At 44.2% G+C, this 15,992-nt stretch overlaps 1 protein-coding gene across 1 annotated transcript; it reads left to right on the top strand.

Moving 5' to 3' along the window:
• Positions 1–1,822: 1,822 nt before the first annotated feature.
• LOC119308031 (calcium-dependent protein kinase 28-like) lies at positions 1,823–6,699 on the top strand. The gene is made up of 7 exons (XM_037584143.1): positions 1,823–3,004; positions 4,542–4,685; positions 4,791–4,943; positions 5,087–5,202; positions 5,670–5,837; positions 5,936–6,160; positions 6,253–6,699. Exons 1-7 carry the CDS (start codon positions 2,410–2,412, stop codon positions 6,412–6,414), a joined length of 1,563 nt encoding a protein of 520 aa, XP_037440040.1. The 5' UTR covers positions 1,823–2,409; the 3' UTR covers positions 6,415–6,699.
• Positions 6,700–15,992: the final 9,293 nt, after the last annotated feature.

The following is a 15,992-nucleotide window of genomic DNA, read 5'->3' as shown; positions in this document are numbered from 1 at the left end:
TGTCCTTCAATTTTTTGGGAGCTGGTTGTGTGTGTTTCATTTCATCATACATGTATCGAATTCCCAGTCATTCTATCGAAAAAATGAACGGGCGCGGCAACGCGCGCCTACCATGATCTAGTAGCGGTGTATTGTTGTGGTGATTAGTGGACTCGTGTGCGCTTTCTCACCTCAAAAAAAATTACTGGTAGTCGTAGTACAAAATAGTCACTGAGTCAATGTTGGCTTACTGCAGTTAAATCTCACAACACCTTTATTGATACATGATGCATATGTGGATAGTTCTAATGTAAGTCTTAGTGAGTACCTTTGTACCCACGTTTGATTAATTTACGCTTCTGTAGGGGAGATTTCGATTTCACTAGTAGTTCCATGTGGACTTCGACGAGTAGCTTGTATCCCAGCTATGGTCTTGTACCTTTGGGAGGGTCCTGTAGATAGTCAGACTTCTCAGCCCTTTTTATTGTAGTTGTCTGTACTCAGACAAGTATACTTTCGTTGCTTGTATGCTTTGTATGATGGGTCATGTCACCCCTATTTATAATGTGATTTTATGTATGGCTCTTCGGAGCCTCTTAAATAAATACTTTGAGTCATAGAGTTATGTTGTGATGCCATATTGTATCTGCACATATCGTGCATATTGTGTGTATGTTTGAAATGCATTGGTATGTGGGATCCTACACCTAGTTATCTGCCTTTGGTAGTCTTTTCTATAGGGAAATGTCTTCTAGTGCTTCCACTGAGCCTTGGTAGTTCGCTACTACTCTGGAACACATGGATTGACCGGTATGTATCCTTCTTCACTCCTGTGTCTGTCCCTACGAGGAAATGCAATGTGTTGTTCCTTTAAGTCCTTGTAGCTTACTGTGACTTGGGTTCATACATTGATGACCGACACGTGCATTGCTGGGTTAGCTATGCCTGTCCCTATACGTTTGTGCCACCTTGGTTTATGACTTGTCATGTCGACCCGAGTTTTCTGTCATATGGATGCTAGCATCACAATCATATACGTGAGCTAAAAGACGCAAACGGTCTCGGCCAAGATAAAGGCAGCAACCATGGGTTACCGTGCGTGAGGCCGTAAAGTGATATGATATGTCTTATGCTAGATCGCTATGACTTAGGATCGGGGTCCCGACATGAGCCAAGGAGGCATCATGGATGCTTGGAGGATCTAGGACGTTGGGAATCATAATTCAACGGCTGTAGACGTCAAATCGCTGTGGAAAATCGTGGGTTGCTGAGTTTTACTATTTTCTAGTTCCTTCAGCTCCCGGATTCCTTCATGGATTTCTTTGGCAATAAGTAATCCATCCACGGTTGTTTTGTGAAAATGAAATTAACTACAGAGCAACCTCGAAACTTTTGGCCACCTAACATCTGATTCGTTCACTCTGGAAGTGCACCCCACTGTGAAATGCTACTTTTATATTCCTATCAACAATCATGATAAAAGCAAGCAATATTTTGGAATAGAACAGCTTCAGACGAAAGGAGGTCTGTTGTGTTAGATGTTAGGGGCTTGTATTTCTTTATATCGTACGGATAGTTGTTTGATTCACAGCATTGTAATTCATAATATGTATTTTTAAAAATTGCATTATGCTTTAAGAAAAAATTCCACCGACTCGTGTTTCTAGAAAATACATTTATGGTTTTTCATGGTGCTAGTATAAAGTAATTTTAAGTATTATATGATGCAAATGAAACGAAAAAGAAAAAAGGTACTCCATAAGTAGTAACACTATGTGACATAACTGTAACTATTTAGAAAAAGAATATCAGAAACAAAAAAGGCTCGGAATAGAAGTTTCCGACCACGGTTGCCTTCTTCTTCCTTCCACCCTCTCCTCCATCCCTCTCACGGAAGAGAATAAGATAACCACCGCCATGCTCCCCCACATGCCCATGCCCGAACAATTCATCCCCATGCGCCCCCGTGACCCAACGAGCCATCGAAGCCAATAGATTTTCCAACCACGCATGGAGCGAGAATTCAATCTTCGCGTGTGACCGGTCTCACCTGGAATTCCTGCAAGGATCCACCCAGGAAGAGGAACAGAGCAATCCCATCGCCACACATTTCTCCCCGCTCTTCGGACGGCGGAGCCGCCATAAACCTCCCCTAAAGCTCCTTCATTAGCCTCTTATCATCATCTGTTCCGCCAAGAATCCCCCAAGGCAAGAGGGCCCGCTCCAAGATCCGATCCTTTTGTGAGTTGTTCAATCGCAATCCCTGTAAATTTCCTAGGAAAGAGACCAGGGATCGTGGACGGAGGCGGGAGACAACTTCCATTTCCCATCGGTTGTTGGCGTGGCTCTCCGCGGTATTTTCTGACAAGGGGTGGGAAGGGAGGCCTGTACGGTTCTTGATCCCGTGGAGAGCCGCAGCTGTCGACGCCAATGCAGCCGGACCCTAAAGGCCCGGGGAGGGAGAAGGCGCACGCTCGGCTGCCGCCGCCGGTGACGGCGCCGTCGGTGGGGCGGCCGGCGTCGGTGCTGCCGCACAAGACGGCGAACGTGCGCGACCACTACCGCATCGGGAAGAAGCTGGGGCAGGGGCAGTTCGGCACGACGTACCTGTGCGTGGCCAAGGAGGACGGCGGCGAGTACGCGTGCAAGTCCATCCCCAAGCGCAAGCTGCTGTGCCGCGAGGATTACGATGATGTCTGGCGCGAGATCCAGATCATGCATCACCTGTCGGAGCACCCCAATGTGGTTCGCATCCGCGGCGCTTACGAGGACGCCCTCTTCGTGCACCTGGTCATGGAGCTCTGCGCCGGCGGCGAGCTCTTCGACCGCATCGTGGCCAAGGGCCACTACAGCGAGCGTGCCGCTGCCCAACTCATCAGGACGATCGTGGGGGTGGTAGAGGGGTGCCACTCGCTCGGTGTCATGCATCGGGACCTCAAGCCGGAGAACTTCCTCTTCGCGAGCACGGCAGAGGACGCCCCACTCAAGGCCACGGACTTTGGGCTTTCCGTCTTCTACAAGCCTGGTTGGTTGCTATTTCGTTAAATTATTTGATTTGATTTGATTGATGCAACAATTAGCGATGCACTTGGTGTTAAATTGATCTTGGTATTTGCAGCAACCTTATCAATACGCCATTTGAATAGATTGCTCAGTTGAGGAATTAAAATATCCATACGGTTTATATTTATTTGACGAAAAAACAATATGATATGGTAGTTTGACGGAAAATCAATAATGCTACTCCCTCCGATCCATATTAATTGTCGCTGATTTAGTACAATGGTGGGAGTACTGTAAATGCTACTACCTCCGTCCCGGTGTATAAGTCATTCGCGTAGTTCTAGGTCGATAATTTAACTATCTAAATATGTATTATATGTGACAAAAAATATATATTTAAAAACTACATCCGTGTGGAAATCTAGTGGTATACTTTTCATGACATATAACATATATTTAATTCCTTAAATCGATGATCTAGAACTACGCGAATGACTTATACACCCGGACGGAGGGAGTATGTGGTTTTACTGTTTTGATCTTTGAAGTCAATTTTGTACTCTTTTACACAACGGAGGTACTCCTATGTTACATAACCATATTTTTTTGTAATGTTGCCCTATAATCTGATGGAATTTCATAAAGTCGCAATAAGTAGTTCTAGCCTGGATTAGAGGATAAGTTTGGTACAGTACACTATTGTGGGCTATGAAAGTGGTTTCCAGTTATTGACTTTGGTTGGGAAACATTAGCAATTTCGGGTATACGGGTTTCCATGGGCTGGACATCTAGCTTCTACGTATGTGCTTACTGTTGTGTTACTGTGCCATAGTTAATTTTTCTTTTTGACACAATGCCAAAGTTCGGTGCGGCTAACTAATCCACTAGTACCTTAGTTCATGAGACACAATTTCGTAGGATATGAAAGTACATGTTAAGCTGTATTGCGAACTGCGATGTATGGATTCTTTTTGTTCTCCCCGCTGAAAATTGCTGCAGACAGGAGAGCTTATGTTCATAGGGTTGCACTTTAAAGAATGACATCACTGCAAAAAATTCGATTGTGTTGCAGGACGTTGCTTAATATTTTCTAGAACATATACACTGTTAACATGTCTGTGCAGCTAAATCACTGGCCACCCACATGTTTACAAAATCGAGTCAATAACATGCCAAATGACAATACTTCCTGGCTCCATACAGGGGCACTGAGCAGCAAAAGAATATGAAACAGAATTACAGAAACAAGAACAAGATACAGTTTTATAGTCAATAAAACTAGACAACTGAAGGAACTTTGCTTCATGGAGCTGTTAAATGTGTATTTGAGGACATGTGGGACAACTTAGTGATTAATATTTTGTCAAGATAAATTTTTGTTGCTTAGAACAGAATTTGTCAAAGTCGCACCTGCGCTGCCATGCTTAATTTAGTGCATAGTGACTGGTTAGTGGAATCTTGAGTTAATGCGGTCTACTATTTTATTTCGCTAGAAATGATTAATAGAACTTGCACTAAAAGTTCGTTGACAATGAAAACTCTCCCTTCTCGTTTTTCAGGAGATAAATTTGCTGATGTTGTTGGGAGTCCCTATTATGTTGCACCTGAGGTGCTTCTAAAATGCTATGGCCCAGAAGCTGATGTCTGGAGTGCCGGAGTAATTCTGTACATTTTGCTGTGTGGTGTGCCTCCGTTTTGGGCAGGTAGATTATTTACTGTTCGAACCATTGAACTGCTAGGTCTAGATCTATTATCATTTGCCAACATTACCATGTTTGAGTGGATAAAATCTGCTTTTCTCCTCTCAGAAAGCGAAACAGGAATTTTCAAGCAGATTTTGCGAGGTAAACTTGACTTGGAAACTGAACCATGGCCTAGTATCTCTGATAGTGCTAAAGATCTAGTTCGTAAGATGCTTATCCGTGATCCTACAAAGAGAGAGACTGCTCATGAGGTTCTGTGTAAGTCTTGCTCTGTCCTTCCCTGTGTCACATAAGTGTATTTTTACTAACAATAACAATGTTGCATGCATCTCCGGATGCAGAGAGGGGGGATCCCTTCCATTATCTGAAAGAAGTAATAACAATGGTATTTCCCATGTCAGGTCATCCATGGATTGTTGATGATTCTGTTGCACCTGACAAACCTATTGATTCTGCTGTTTTGTCAAGGCTGAAACACTTTTCTGCGATGAACAAGCTGAAGAAGATGGCATTGAGGGTATGGAATCTTTTTGTCCTGTTAGTGACATGTAGCAGACATTGCACTCTAAATTCACTACTCTGTCTTTGCACTTCAGTAGAGTTAGTGCTCTGTTACAACATTACATTATTGCCTCCTTTTTCTGACACTTCTATTATACATACGAACACTGACTAGAATGCGTTCACTGAAAATGGAAGTCTCAAGTGAAATTTGTTTCATAACGATCACACATGTAACGAAGGAAATTGAGATTTTAATAAGAAATATAAATTATTGTGTATGAATCTTGTCAGTGGGCCTTGTCTCTTTGTGATTTGTATGATTGTACAATCTTGTTCGCTTGGACTCTTGGTGAAGTGGCATCTCGCAGAATAATGTGGTAATATTTTTGCAACTGCCGAATAAAGATGGCAGCAAAGTGCAACGTGAATTATCTTGTACCTTGATCTTTTCAGGGACCAAGCGTGTTTGTGTTCTTGCAGGTCATTGCTGAAAGTCTATCTGAGGAGGAGATCGGTGGCTTAAAAGAGTTGTTTAAAATGATTGATACTGACAATAGTGGGACAATAACTTATGAAGAACTGAAGGATGGCTTGAAAAGGGTGGGATCCGATCTAATGGAACCTGAAATCCAGTCTTTGATGGATGCGGTTAGTGCTACAGTCTTGTTGAGTCCATCAGTCGTAATTGCAGTCCAGCACTTTTTAGATAGTAGTACGCACCATTGAGTTTTATACATCTTTTTCAGGCTGACATTGACAATAGCGGATCCATCGACTATGGTGAATTCTTAGCAGCCACATTGCATGTGAATAAACTGGAGAGGGAGGAAAATTTGGTGTCAGCATTCGCATTCTTTGATAAAGATGGAAGTGGCTTTATAACGATTGATGAGCTCTCGCAAGCATGCGAGAAATTTGGCCTTTCTGACGTTCATCTTGAGGATATGATCAAGGATGTGGACCAAAATAATGTTTGTCTTTTTAGCATTGTTTTTCACCACTCCATTCTTCACAGCTGTGACTTATAATAGACTTATCACTTGACATATAAATAATTTTGTAGGATGGACAAATTGATTACAGTGAGTTTGCGGCTATGATGAGAAAGGGTAATGCTGGTAGCTCCAGTGGGACCAGTGGGGCTGTTGGGGCAGGAAGGAGAACCATGAGGAACAGCCTGCATGTGAATCTCGGCGAAATATTGAGGCCCGGTGGAACCACCTAACTCGTATATGAGAGGGTTGTGCTTTCCAGATACTACTGTCTGAAGTGTTCACCTGGATCCATCGGAACAAGTGATATAGTTTGGCCACTGGGACGCTGTTGAATTCTACTAGTAGTGCTAAATAGTTGAGCAAAGCATACTATGGTATTTTTAGTGTAACAAAAATTTAGGTGTTTGACATGCCATATAAGTTTCTTATATTGTTTTATGATGATAAATTTATCTTTGTATCCGTATCAACTTTTGTTGTTAAATGCACAAATTAAGTATTGATTTTGTTCCATATGTATATTCTAATGGCTTGTATTCTAAACATGTGCTTGTAATAGAGACAAATTTATATGAAAATGCACAGGTGAACATGATTCCATGCGCACCCACATGAATAATAAATCCAAAGAAAATACTAGAAACAAAAAAATTGAAAATCTGGTATTCTCGAGTGAAGAAAGTACAATCTGACGTTACTATTCCTTTAAATAGTGTTTTCGAATATAGCACATATTTTGTCTTTCGAAAACACTAACGCCCACACGTGTGGGCATTAGCCAACTCAATCACACGCCTCCATCGCCGTTCAACAGTTCATGCACGAATCTTGGCACGTTTTGGCTGATTTTATGTGCCATGTAGGACAAGTCGCGTGTGTGGTGTGTGAGAGAGTTCGCCCACACGCCGGTTGCCTCCCCGCGGTCAACGGTTGCCACTCGGGGGCATGCGGTGGAACTACTTTGCGCCCGCACGCCACGCCCGACTGCGGTTGCCATCAACCACGTCGCGCACTTCGCCCCCCTCCACTCACGGTTCCATTTACTCTCAACTTCATTACTCACACAACCCACCCCGCAGTTCATTCGATTGGAAGAGAAGGCGAGAGGAGAAGGCGACTGCGGAGGCGGAAGAGTCGACGGCATTCGCGGCCGTCGGTGGGACTCGCCGGACCAGAGCGTCTTTGCCGGAGTGCCTGCAGATTGAAGGTAATGCTCCTTCCCATGCGCACATTCCTTGCCTGCATTTCTCCCCTCTCCTCCGTGGTCAATGTTCCGCTCGAGATTCATCGAGATTCAGGCGGATTCGCGATGCGCCGGCGTTCCCGCCGGCAGCGGAGTCATGTGCTTGCCGTTTTCGGTGGCATTGAGCAGTTTCGTCGCCGCCGCGGTGTCTGTCATGCCGGTGTGGTTCGGCCTCTCCGCAGCCACATCCTAGTTCTGCCTTGGGATTGAGCCGGCATTTTTCTAGCTGTTAGTTATGTATTTTCTCGAAATGCTATGCGCGATCAGTGCAGGAAGTTTTTTGTTGATGAATTTCAGGTTATGATAGTTGCCAATGAACACTAGATCTAGGTAGTTGTTTTTGAAAGTGCAGTATGAAGGCAGACATGACAGTTTCAGTAACTATCTGCACTGTATGGCAACTAATTTCCTGATCAACTGTGACAGTTGCCACAAATATGTTTTCCATGTGGCAACTAATTTTGTGCACACACTGTGGCTGTTGCCATGCTGTAGGCATGATAAAGTGTAGTAAATAGGTAGTCATGGCAGTTTCAGCAACTATGTGCACTGGATGGCAACTAATTACCTGATCAACTGTGTCAGTTGCCACAAATATGCGTTCCATGTGGCAAGTATTTCTGTGAACACACTATGGCTGTTGCCATGATGTAGGCAGGATAATGTGGCAAATTCACTGTACTATAGACCCAATTTTGTGTTGTTGCCACGCTGACTTGTGATATCTGAACATATATGGCCGTATTAAATGGCAACTCATTTTTAATATGAGGTCAGTGTGTGAATTGTCATTACAGGCTGTTCAGTAGATGTTTTCAACACTTTTTGAATTGTTTTGCAGTTTAACATGGCAATTTCAACCTAGCACATTTTGCCTTTGAACATATGGCAACTCATTTTTGTATGAGGACATGGTGTGAGTTGCCACATTATATGTTTGTGCAGTGGAAGACTTGTGCCTTTCTTCGTACTATCTTGTGCTAACATGGCAACTTCAACATTTTGTTTTAAGTGCCTTATGATCTGTACATTTTTTAAATGAAGCCAATGTGTTTAGTTGCCACATTTATGGTTGGACAATCATAGGGGGTGTGGGTGTTCATATGATATTGCCTAAACTATTTGCCACTTTCAATTGAGCCCATGTGGCAAGTACATTCTGTTAGCTGGCAACTGCTTACTTCATACTTTCATTTTCACCCTGACATTTTGGTTTGTTATTACCTCAGCAGAATGGCTCGCGGCGATCATCAAGACGACGATGATGATTTCATGGATGTACCGCAGCAGAATCGGGCAACTGGACGGACAAAAGACGGCGATGAGGTAACTGTCCACCCCCTCCTCCCCCCATATGTTTTGAATGTCACATTGAGTTTGCAATCGTCTGTTAGGAACTACATTTTCATGATAGTGAAAACATGGCAACAAATGATCATTTGCCTATTTTGCAGAAGAAGAAACGTAATCGCAATAGGGCTTCATAGGAATGCCTGACTTTATTGACCGAGAGATTTACCGACGATCAGAAGGGAGCTGCTGCTGAGATGGGTATGCAGGCTCTGATGGATGTTCGGTGCAAGAATCTAGTGAACCCTGTAAGCGACTGGCTTGGTGAGATTTACGACCCCGCCTCCAGGGAATTTGTGATTCCGGGACGTGGAAGACTGCCGTTGGACGAGGAATCCATGTTCTGCACTTTGGGTGTGTCCCTTGGAGAAATCAAAGTCCCGTATGAGGTCAACAATAAGATTGAAGAAACGTTGTTTGCCAATTTGTTTCCTGGGATGGCATCCATGCCGAACATGACTTTCCTGGCAAATTCGCTGGAGGCCATGACAACCCATGGCGAGGTTTTTAAGATGAAGCTACTCATGTACCTGATCTCAGCTATTTTTGCGCCGACCACTTCTCTTCGCCCAAGCAAAAAATGCTTCCCCATCCTGGTGAATGATCTATCTCTACTCCTTTATTTCCTTCAATCTTTTGGCTCTGATGTCATCTGTAAGCTAGTCACTACCAGTTATTTTGATGTTTTTTTCACTTGATTTCTGATGCGGCAACTTCTTGTCCTAAAATTTGTGCCGTGCAGGCGAAACTGAAAGATGTGAAGAACATGAATTGGTGTAAGTTCATTGCGGACTTCCTGCATGATGCATTCTCAAATAAGATATACCAGAAGGGTTGTCGACTCCATTTAATGGTATTTTTTACTACTCCTTTGAAAACACTCTTAACACCTTGAGTATGCATGGCAACCATGATGGTGACATTGTGGCAGCTACCATCATAACAAGATGGCAACTGCCAGCACAACATGATGGCAACTAACACAGATAGATGCCAACTTTTTCTTTCTTTTCATGCCCTTCAGTTTGATGATTGAAGGAACATATATTAGCTTGTTTTTGCAAAATACCATGATTGCAACTGATATTTTTTCCTTTTAAAATTGTTGTACATCAGCTCATGTACGTTGATTGTCTTGATCTGTCCACCGTGGACTTTACTGGGACAGGAGGCCCGCCGCCTACACACAAGTTTGCTGTTTCTGCGTGGACTTACGATGCTGTCAAGGCTGTGCTTGCTGCAGATAGGGTAACTGATACGAAATATGGGAAACTGCAGGTTAGTTCTGCTTTCTTTCTTTTCACGGCATTCTTTCAAGTTTGCTGCTGCATAACATATGAAAAAAAAATCCTCATATGGCAACCGTCTGTGGCTAACAAGAGATGACTACCTTGTTAGCCATGGCTGTCTGCGCATGGTATCCATGTCTCACGCCACATGGCAACTCTGTCATCCATGCTGAAACTTCTATCCTCCTCCTCTTTTTTGCAATACATGAACTGTTAGTTAGTGTTCATTATTTTCTCTCTTACATCCTAGCTATTTTTTGGTTATTTCTAGCTGATGGCCAAGCATGCTATAGACTACAGCGTGTTTGGTGGGCCTCAAAACTTTGGAAAGTGGATGGACGTGCACTCAGCTCCGTCTTGTCCTACTGAGGTAATCAAGGATATATATCTATGGTTGTTTTGGTTTATTTGATCTTGTGCACGTGACTCTAATATGGTTGGTTACTGCTGCTTCTTGTTTTGTGCACAGGCGAGGGCACCTGTTGAGCATCTAATTGGGCAGTTTGCATCTGGAATGACCAGCTTGCTCGGGAAGTTGGTTGAGGGTTGGACGTCCCTTAATGGCTCTGACAGCGACGCGGTTGCGAGGTAGTTCACTACATTTGTTGCAGACCGGATACATCGGCCAACTGGTTGCCGTGGCCGGTACGACTACAACAGTTCCCAGGAGCTTCCTGACACACAAGATGAACTAGATGGAGATGTTGCTCTCGACAAGGACGATGACAATGACACGGAGAACGTGCAGCACGACACCGACGATGATGAACATGTTGAAGTTCGTGCAGGTGGTAAGAAGGGCAAGGCTGCACCAGATGTCCCCTCACCAGAAAAAGTTAAAGAACGTACAACTGCGAGAGGCAAGGGGGTGTCGCCCTCAAAGAGGGGGAGGGCTCCAGAGGATGTTGGGCAGGGCTCTCCTGGCAAGAGGTCTAGGACAGATCCCGTAGCTTCTAGGAGGAGGTTCGACTTCTATTTTAGTGTTTTGTTTTGTCTCTCTTTTTGAACAGACTGACCCCTTTTTTCCATTTGTTTTTCTAAGCGTGGCAATGATTTTCGTGTCTGACACTTGGTACCTTTTTTTCCGCTTTCTTATACGTGCAGTGAGGCGACAGCTGGTGGACGAGCAGTTACGAAGAAACAAGCACCAACGCCAACCTGTGTTTCTGCTCGATTGAACAAAGGTGCCCCCATTGCTGGTGACACCCCTTCCACCAGGTCATCTCCTCGTACGACGACGTCCAACACCGGGGATCCTGTCGTGTTGCCAGACTTGAGGAAGCCAGTCAAGAAGTAGGTTATCCATGTTCTTTCATTGCCATAGTGCTATATTTTTGCTTTTCAATGCAGCTGTTCAGCTTGCCACATGGGCTACTGCCATCAGTCCCACATGGCAACTGTTGTTTTTCCAATGATCTCTTTCTTTTAACTGCATGGCAACTCCTGCTTCTTTTGCATGGCAACTGCTATCTAGGCCAAATGGCAACTCTTATTCCACCTACATGGCAACTACCATCTTTTCATTGGCTTGTGTACTCATCCATATCTAGTTTTGAAATTGCAGCCCTGGCACATCAGACATTTTTTTTCATTTTTCAAGATGGCTACCACGACAACTCCTACTTGTTCTGCATGGCAACTGCTAACTATGCCACATGGCAACTCTTATTCCACATACATGGCAATTACCAGCTTTCCATTGGCTTGTGTGCTCACCCATACCTAGTTTTGAAATGGTAGCCCTGGCACATCACACATTTTTTTCATTTTTTAAGATGGCTACCATGGAAAATATTTTTTGTTCATTTTTTATTACTTTTCATGTGCTTTTTCTTTGCAGGGTGAAGAAGACTACTACACGCGCGACCAAGCAGATCATTAGGGACCCACTCGAATGCCTTCATTCAAAGTTGTCGACAGGTGGCAACTCAGATGTTCATGAGGCACCAGTCGACAAAACTGCTGCTGCACCGTCAACTGTTCCCACTAGCTCTGACGCAAGGAGCCGACCATCTACGTCGGTTGCAGATGTGCAGGCTACAACAACAGGCATCCGTACATCTGGGAGTGATGAGTCGGTATCTGCCAGGACTGCTGAAATATTGCCCACTCTGCTGGCAATGAAGGATGCTGTTGTGAGCCATGCCACCCGATCAGCAAGTGTTGAAGTGGACGCCCCCGAGATCAACCTAAGCAAGGAAGATTCCCGCTCATCTGACATGGATTCCAAGTGCATGGGTGGTGGCACTTCTGTGTCCACGACAGAAGTGGCTGAGGTGACAGTTCATAATGATATGCCATCCACAGGTGAGAGTCTTGGCACAACAGCTCCAGCTTCTGGTGGTGCAGAGGTTGCTAAGGCGACCGTTTCGCGAGCTGGCCTTCCACCTACGCGTCATAGCCCCCACAAGCCATCAGCAGACATACCCAACGCACCGGCTGTAGCCCCCACAAGCCATGACTCTGGTTATGTGCCTGTGTCCACAATGTTCCCACCGCCTGCCGAAAGCAATGTTATGGAGAAAACGGAAGACCGGAGTACAACTGACCCAGGTGGCAAGCCGGGCACGACTGACGGTGGTGAACGTCCGGAGCAGACTGCGTCTTTACCCGCCGTGGAGAATTCCAGCTTAAATCTGCGCACTTGTAAGCTCCCAGTCAACGTTGGTGTCCCCTACAGCCCAAACAAGAAGATTGTCAAGAAAGCTGCGACTGATATCGCTGACAACACGCCTCGCCCTACGAATAAGCCCGATGATTCTGCAGCGGCCAATTTAGAAATGTTTGTGGATCTTTCACCCTTGGATTCTGCCCAGCAAGTTGTTCGTGGTCAGGCCAGTAGGCAGGAGAGGCACCCAATGGCCTTCACCCCACCGAGCTTTAGCCTTGGCATCAGTCAAGATCAACCAGTGGTGCAAGATCCTATGCCAGTTGCCTTTGCTTTCCTGGCAGGCATGGCCGCAATGATGGCGCAGCCAATGGTCAAGGGCAGGAAGGTTGTCAAGTTCGCAGAGCCGATTATGCAAGGTACATTTCTTCTGCGTTTATCATTTTTCTTGTATACATCTTTTTAGTCTGACTTTTGTCCTAAGCATTTTTTTTGGGTTCTCACTTGTGATCGCAACTGTTATCTGATGACATGGCAACTGGATTTGCTGCACAATGCCACCTACATTTTTGTTGCCGTGCTGCATTTTCCATTCGGCAACCACATGGCAACTGGAGTTGATACAACATGGCAACTGTAGTTGTTGTCACATCGCAACTACAATGCACTACACATGGCAACTGGAGTTGCCTCCACATGGCAACTCCCTACTTTTTATACCTACATTTCATACCCTGCACCCTTTCTTTCACACTACATTTGTTTTGTTTTCCAAGTATCCTAACCCACTCTTTCAATCCTTGCAGCCACCCCCGAGGAGATTTCGCCGTCACTTGATGAAGCTTACCGCAGGATGGAGGAGGCAACATTGCAGAGGAGGTCCTCACGAGGTCAGGGGCAATCAAGTTCCAACGTGCCTGCTGAGAAGGTATCTGAGGATACCATTAGAAGTGCCACCCCTAGTTCTGTGAGGCAGCGTAGGGTAGTTCACGCACGATCCACGGATTATTACGAGCCAGAAGTCAAGGCCACAAAGGAGCAGAACCAGCTGTACGATATTGTCAAGCGTTTCAGAAACGCGAGGGCCAGCAGCAAGCACATGAAGGAGCAGAAAGCGTAATGACCACACCACATAACCTCTCATTTTGCTTTGCTCTTTTTACCATTCCTCCTTTTTCTATTTCTAGATATGCTCCGTTTACGTTTTATTTCTTTTTTTACTTAGTAGACATGATTCTTTCATGTTATATCATTTTCATACAGCTCATGTTTGGACAGAACCAAGATCATACAATGCGATGCGACGTACGTTGACCTGGGTGATCTTGCCGAGTCTGTGAGGCCACTCGGTAAAATGTCGAAGAATGTAGTTGTATGTGGGATTGACTTCATCAACAAGCATATGGATATGTCTCCCGACAAAACAATCATGCAGTACAGTGTGACATGCAAAATATGAGATGGTGACTTCCACCACAAAATCCTGAGGAAGCATTTTGCTGCGCATGGTGACTTTAAGCTCACAATGAAGAAATGTGTGAGTACTCCTTCCTTTTTTGCATATTTTTCCTCCACGGTATGTTTTTGCCAGTAGCTATGCTTCACCTGTGGGCTACACCCTATTTACGTGACAGCTGTTTTCATGTGGCAACAGCTGCCATGTAAACTGACTTTCGATTTGCTTCCCCATACAAACTATGTGGCAACTTCAAACTAAAATACAGGGCAACTTTGTTCATACATGGATGGCAACTTCTTTTTATTACCCACTATAACTAATCATTCTATGTGGGTTTACTTTTTGGCCCCTTGCTGCTTTATGTCACTCATGTGCCTCTTAGTGCAACCGGTGATATCCTTAAACATCATTTTCCCAATTACATCATCTCTGTTCTTCATGTGAACCCTGCTTCTTTTTCCCTTCATTTTACTTGCAGGTCTTGTTCCCAATGTTCCAGGAGCTTGCACCACACGACCTACATGACAAGTGTGGTCACCACTACGCGATCTGCCTTGACCTGAAGAACCAATATTTTGAGGCGCTTGATTCAATGCGTTCGGCAGCTGATGCAGACCTTACTACGCATGCTGAATACTTCATCAACAACCTCAAAGAGACATGGAACCGTCACTACGAACACTCAAAGGTCTAGATCAGACATTTTCCAATTGAGTACGTGGCGACTTCGAAGCAAGGAAACCGGTATTTTCCCATCTTTTCTTCATGTGTCCTCTACACCAATGCTAACCCTGTTGTCACCACTGAATTGAAGTTTATTATTTTTCTCTCTGTTCTTGTGAGTTCACCTGATTATTTTCTTGTATAGGCAGGACTGTGGCTTTCACACGTTGGAATACCTTGCAAAGTGGGAAGGTAGACGGGTTCCTTTCGTCACAGCTGCAATGGTCATTGAGCTCCGCAAAATTTACACATGGAACTGGCTGACGAATGAAAATTTTAACACGCATTCCAATGCACGTGAGTTCATAGAGGAAGATGTCAAGAAAGTCACCAAGAAGTGCAAGTAATCACGTGGTGCTCCATACCGAACGCCTACCTTACATTCTGTTGCCGAGGAATGTAAGGTATTACCTTTGTTGTTTTCAAAACTATGTCCATGTACTATGTTATGACTGCATCACCGCGTAGCCTAGTATGTAGTGGTGGTGTGTGAGCGACATTTAAATATTTTCTGTAATATATGTGTGGATGTGAACCTATTTAGGCGTGACAACAGATACGTTTATGTTTTTCAGTATTATTATGCGTTCATCGTTGGTAGCACCCGTTTGGTTTTTTGAATGCGTCTACAATGTTTGAAAACATGGCAAATGTAGTTCATCAGACACGGTTAGTGAAAGTTATCGTCCTTTTTCATTTGTCTGTTTGGTTCTTTTTTTTTCATTGCTAACTGTACCGGCTAGCATGGTAGTTTGATCACGTAGCCGTAACCTTTTGCGGTTGCTGCATGTGACCGTTTCAACTTGTTTCCCATAGTTTGCACACAATACAATATGTGTGACTAAAATGCGTTGACTGAACACGGAAATCTACGCAATGCAGAGTCATTACAAATAACATGGCATATTCTATAGAACTAACATGGCAGATTCAGTATAAATAACTCGGCAGATTCAGTATAAATAACATGGTAGATTCAGTATAAAATAACATGGCAGATTCAGTAGAAAATAACATGGCAGTTTCAGTATAAATAACATGGCAGATTCAGTAGAAAAGACATGGCAAATTAAGTACCATACACGTGGCAACTGTACTTATCCATTCATGGCATTTTCCTTCAAATTCTGATGCCC

Source organism: Triticum dicoccoides, chromosome 5B, assembly GCF_002162155.2.
Source record: "Triticum dicoccoides isolate Atlit2015 ecotype Zavitan chromosome 5B, WEW_v2.0, whole genome shotgun sequence".
In the NCBI taxonomy this organism is placed as follows: Eukaryota; Viridiplantae; Streptophyta; class Magnoliopsida; order Poales; family Poaceae; genus Triticum; species Triticum dicoccoides.
This window is presented reverse-complemented; position numbering and strand designations above follow the sequence as displayed.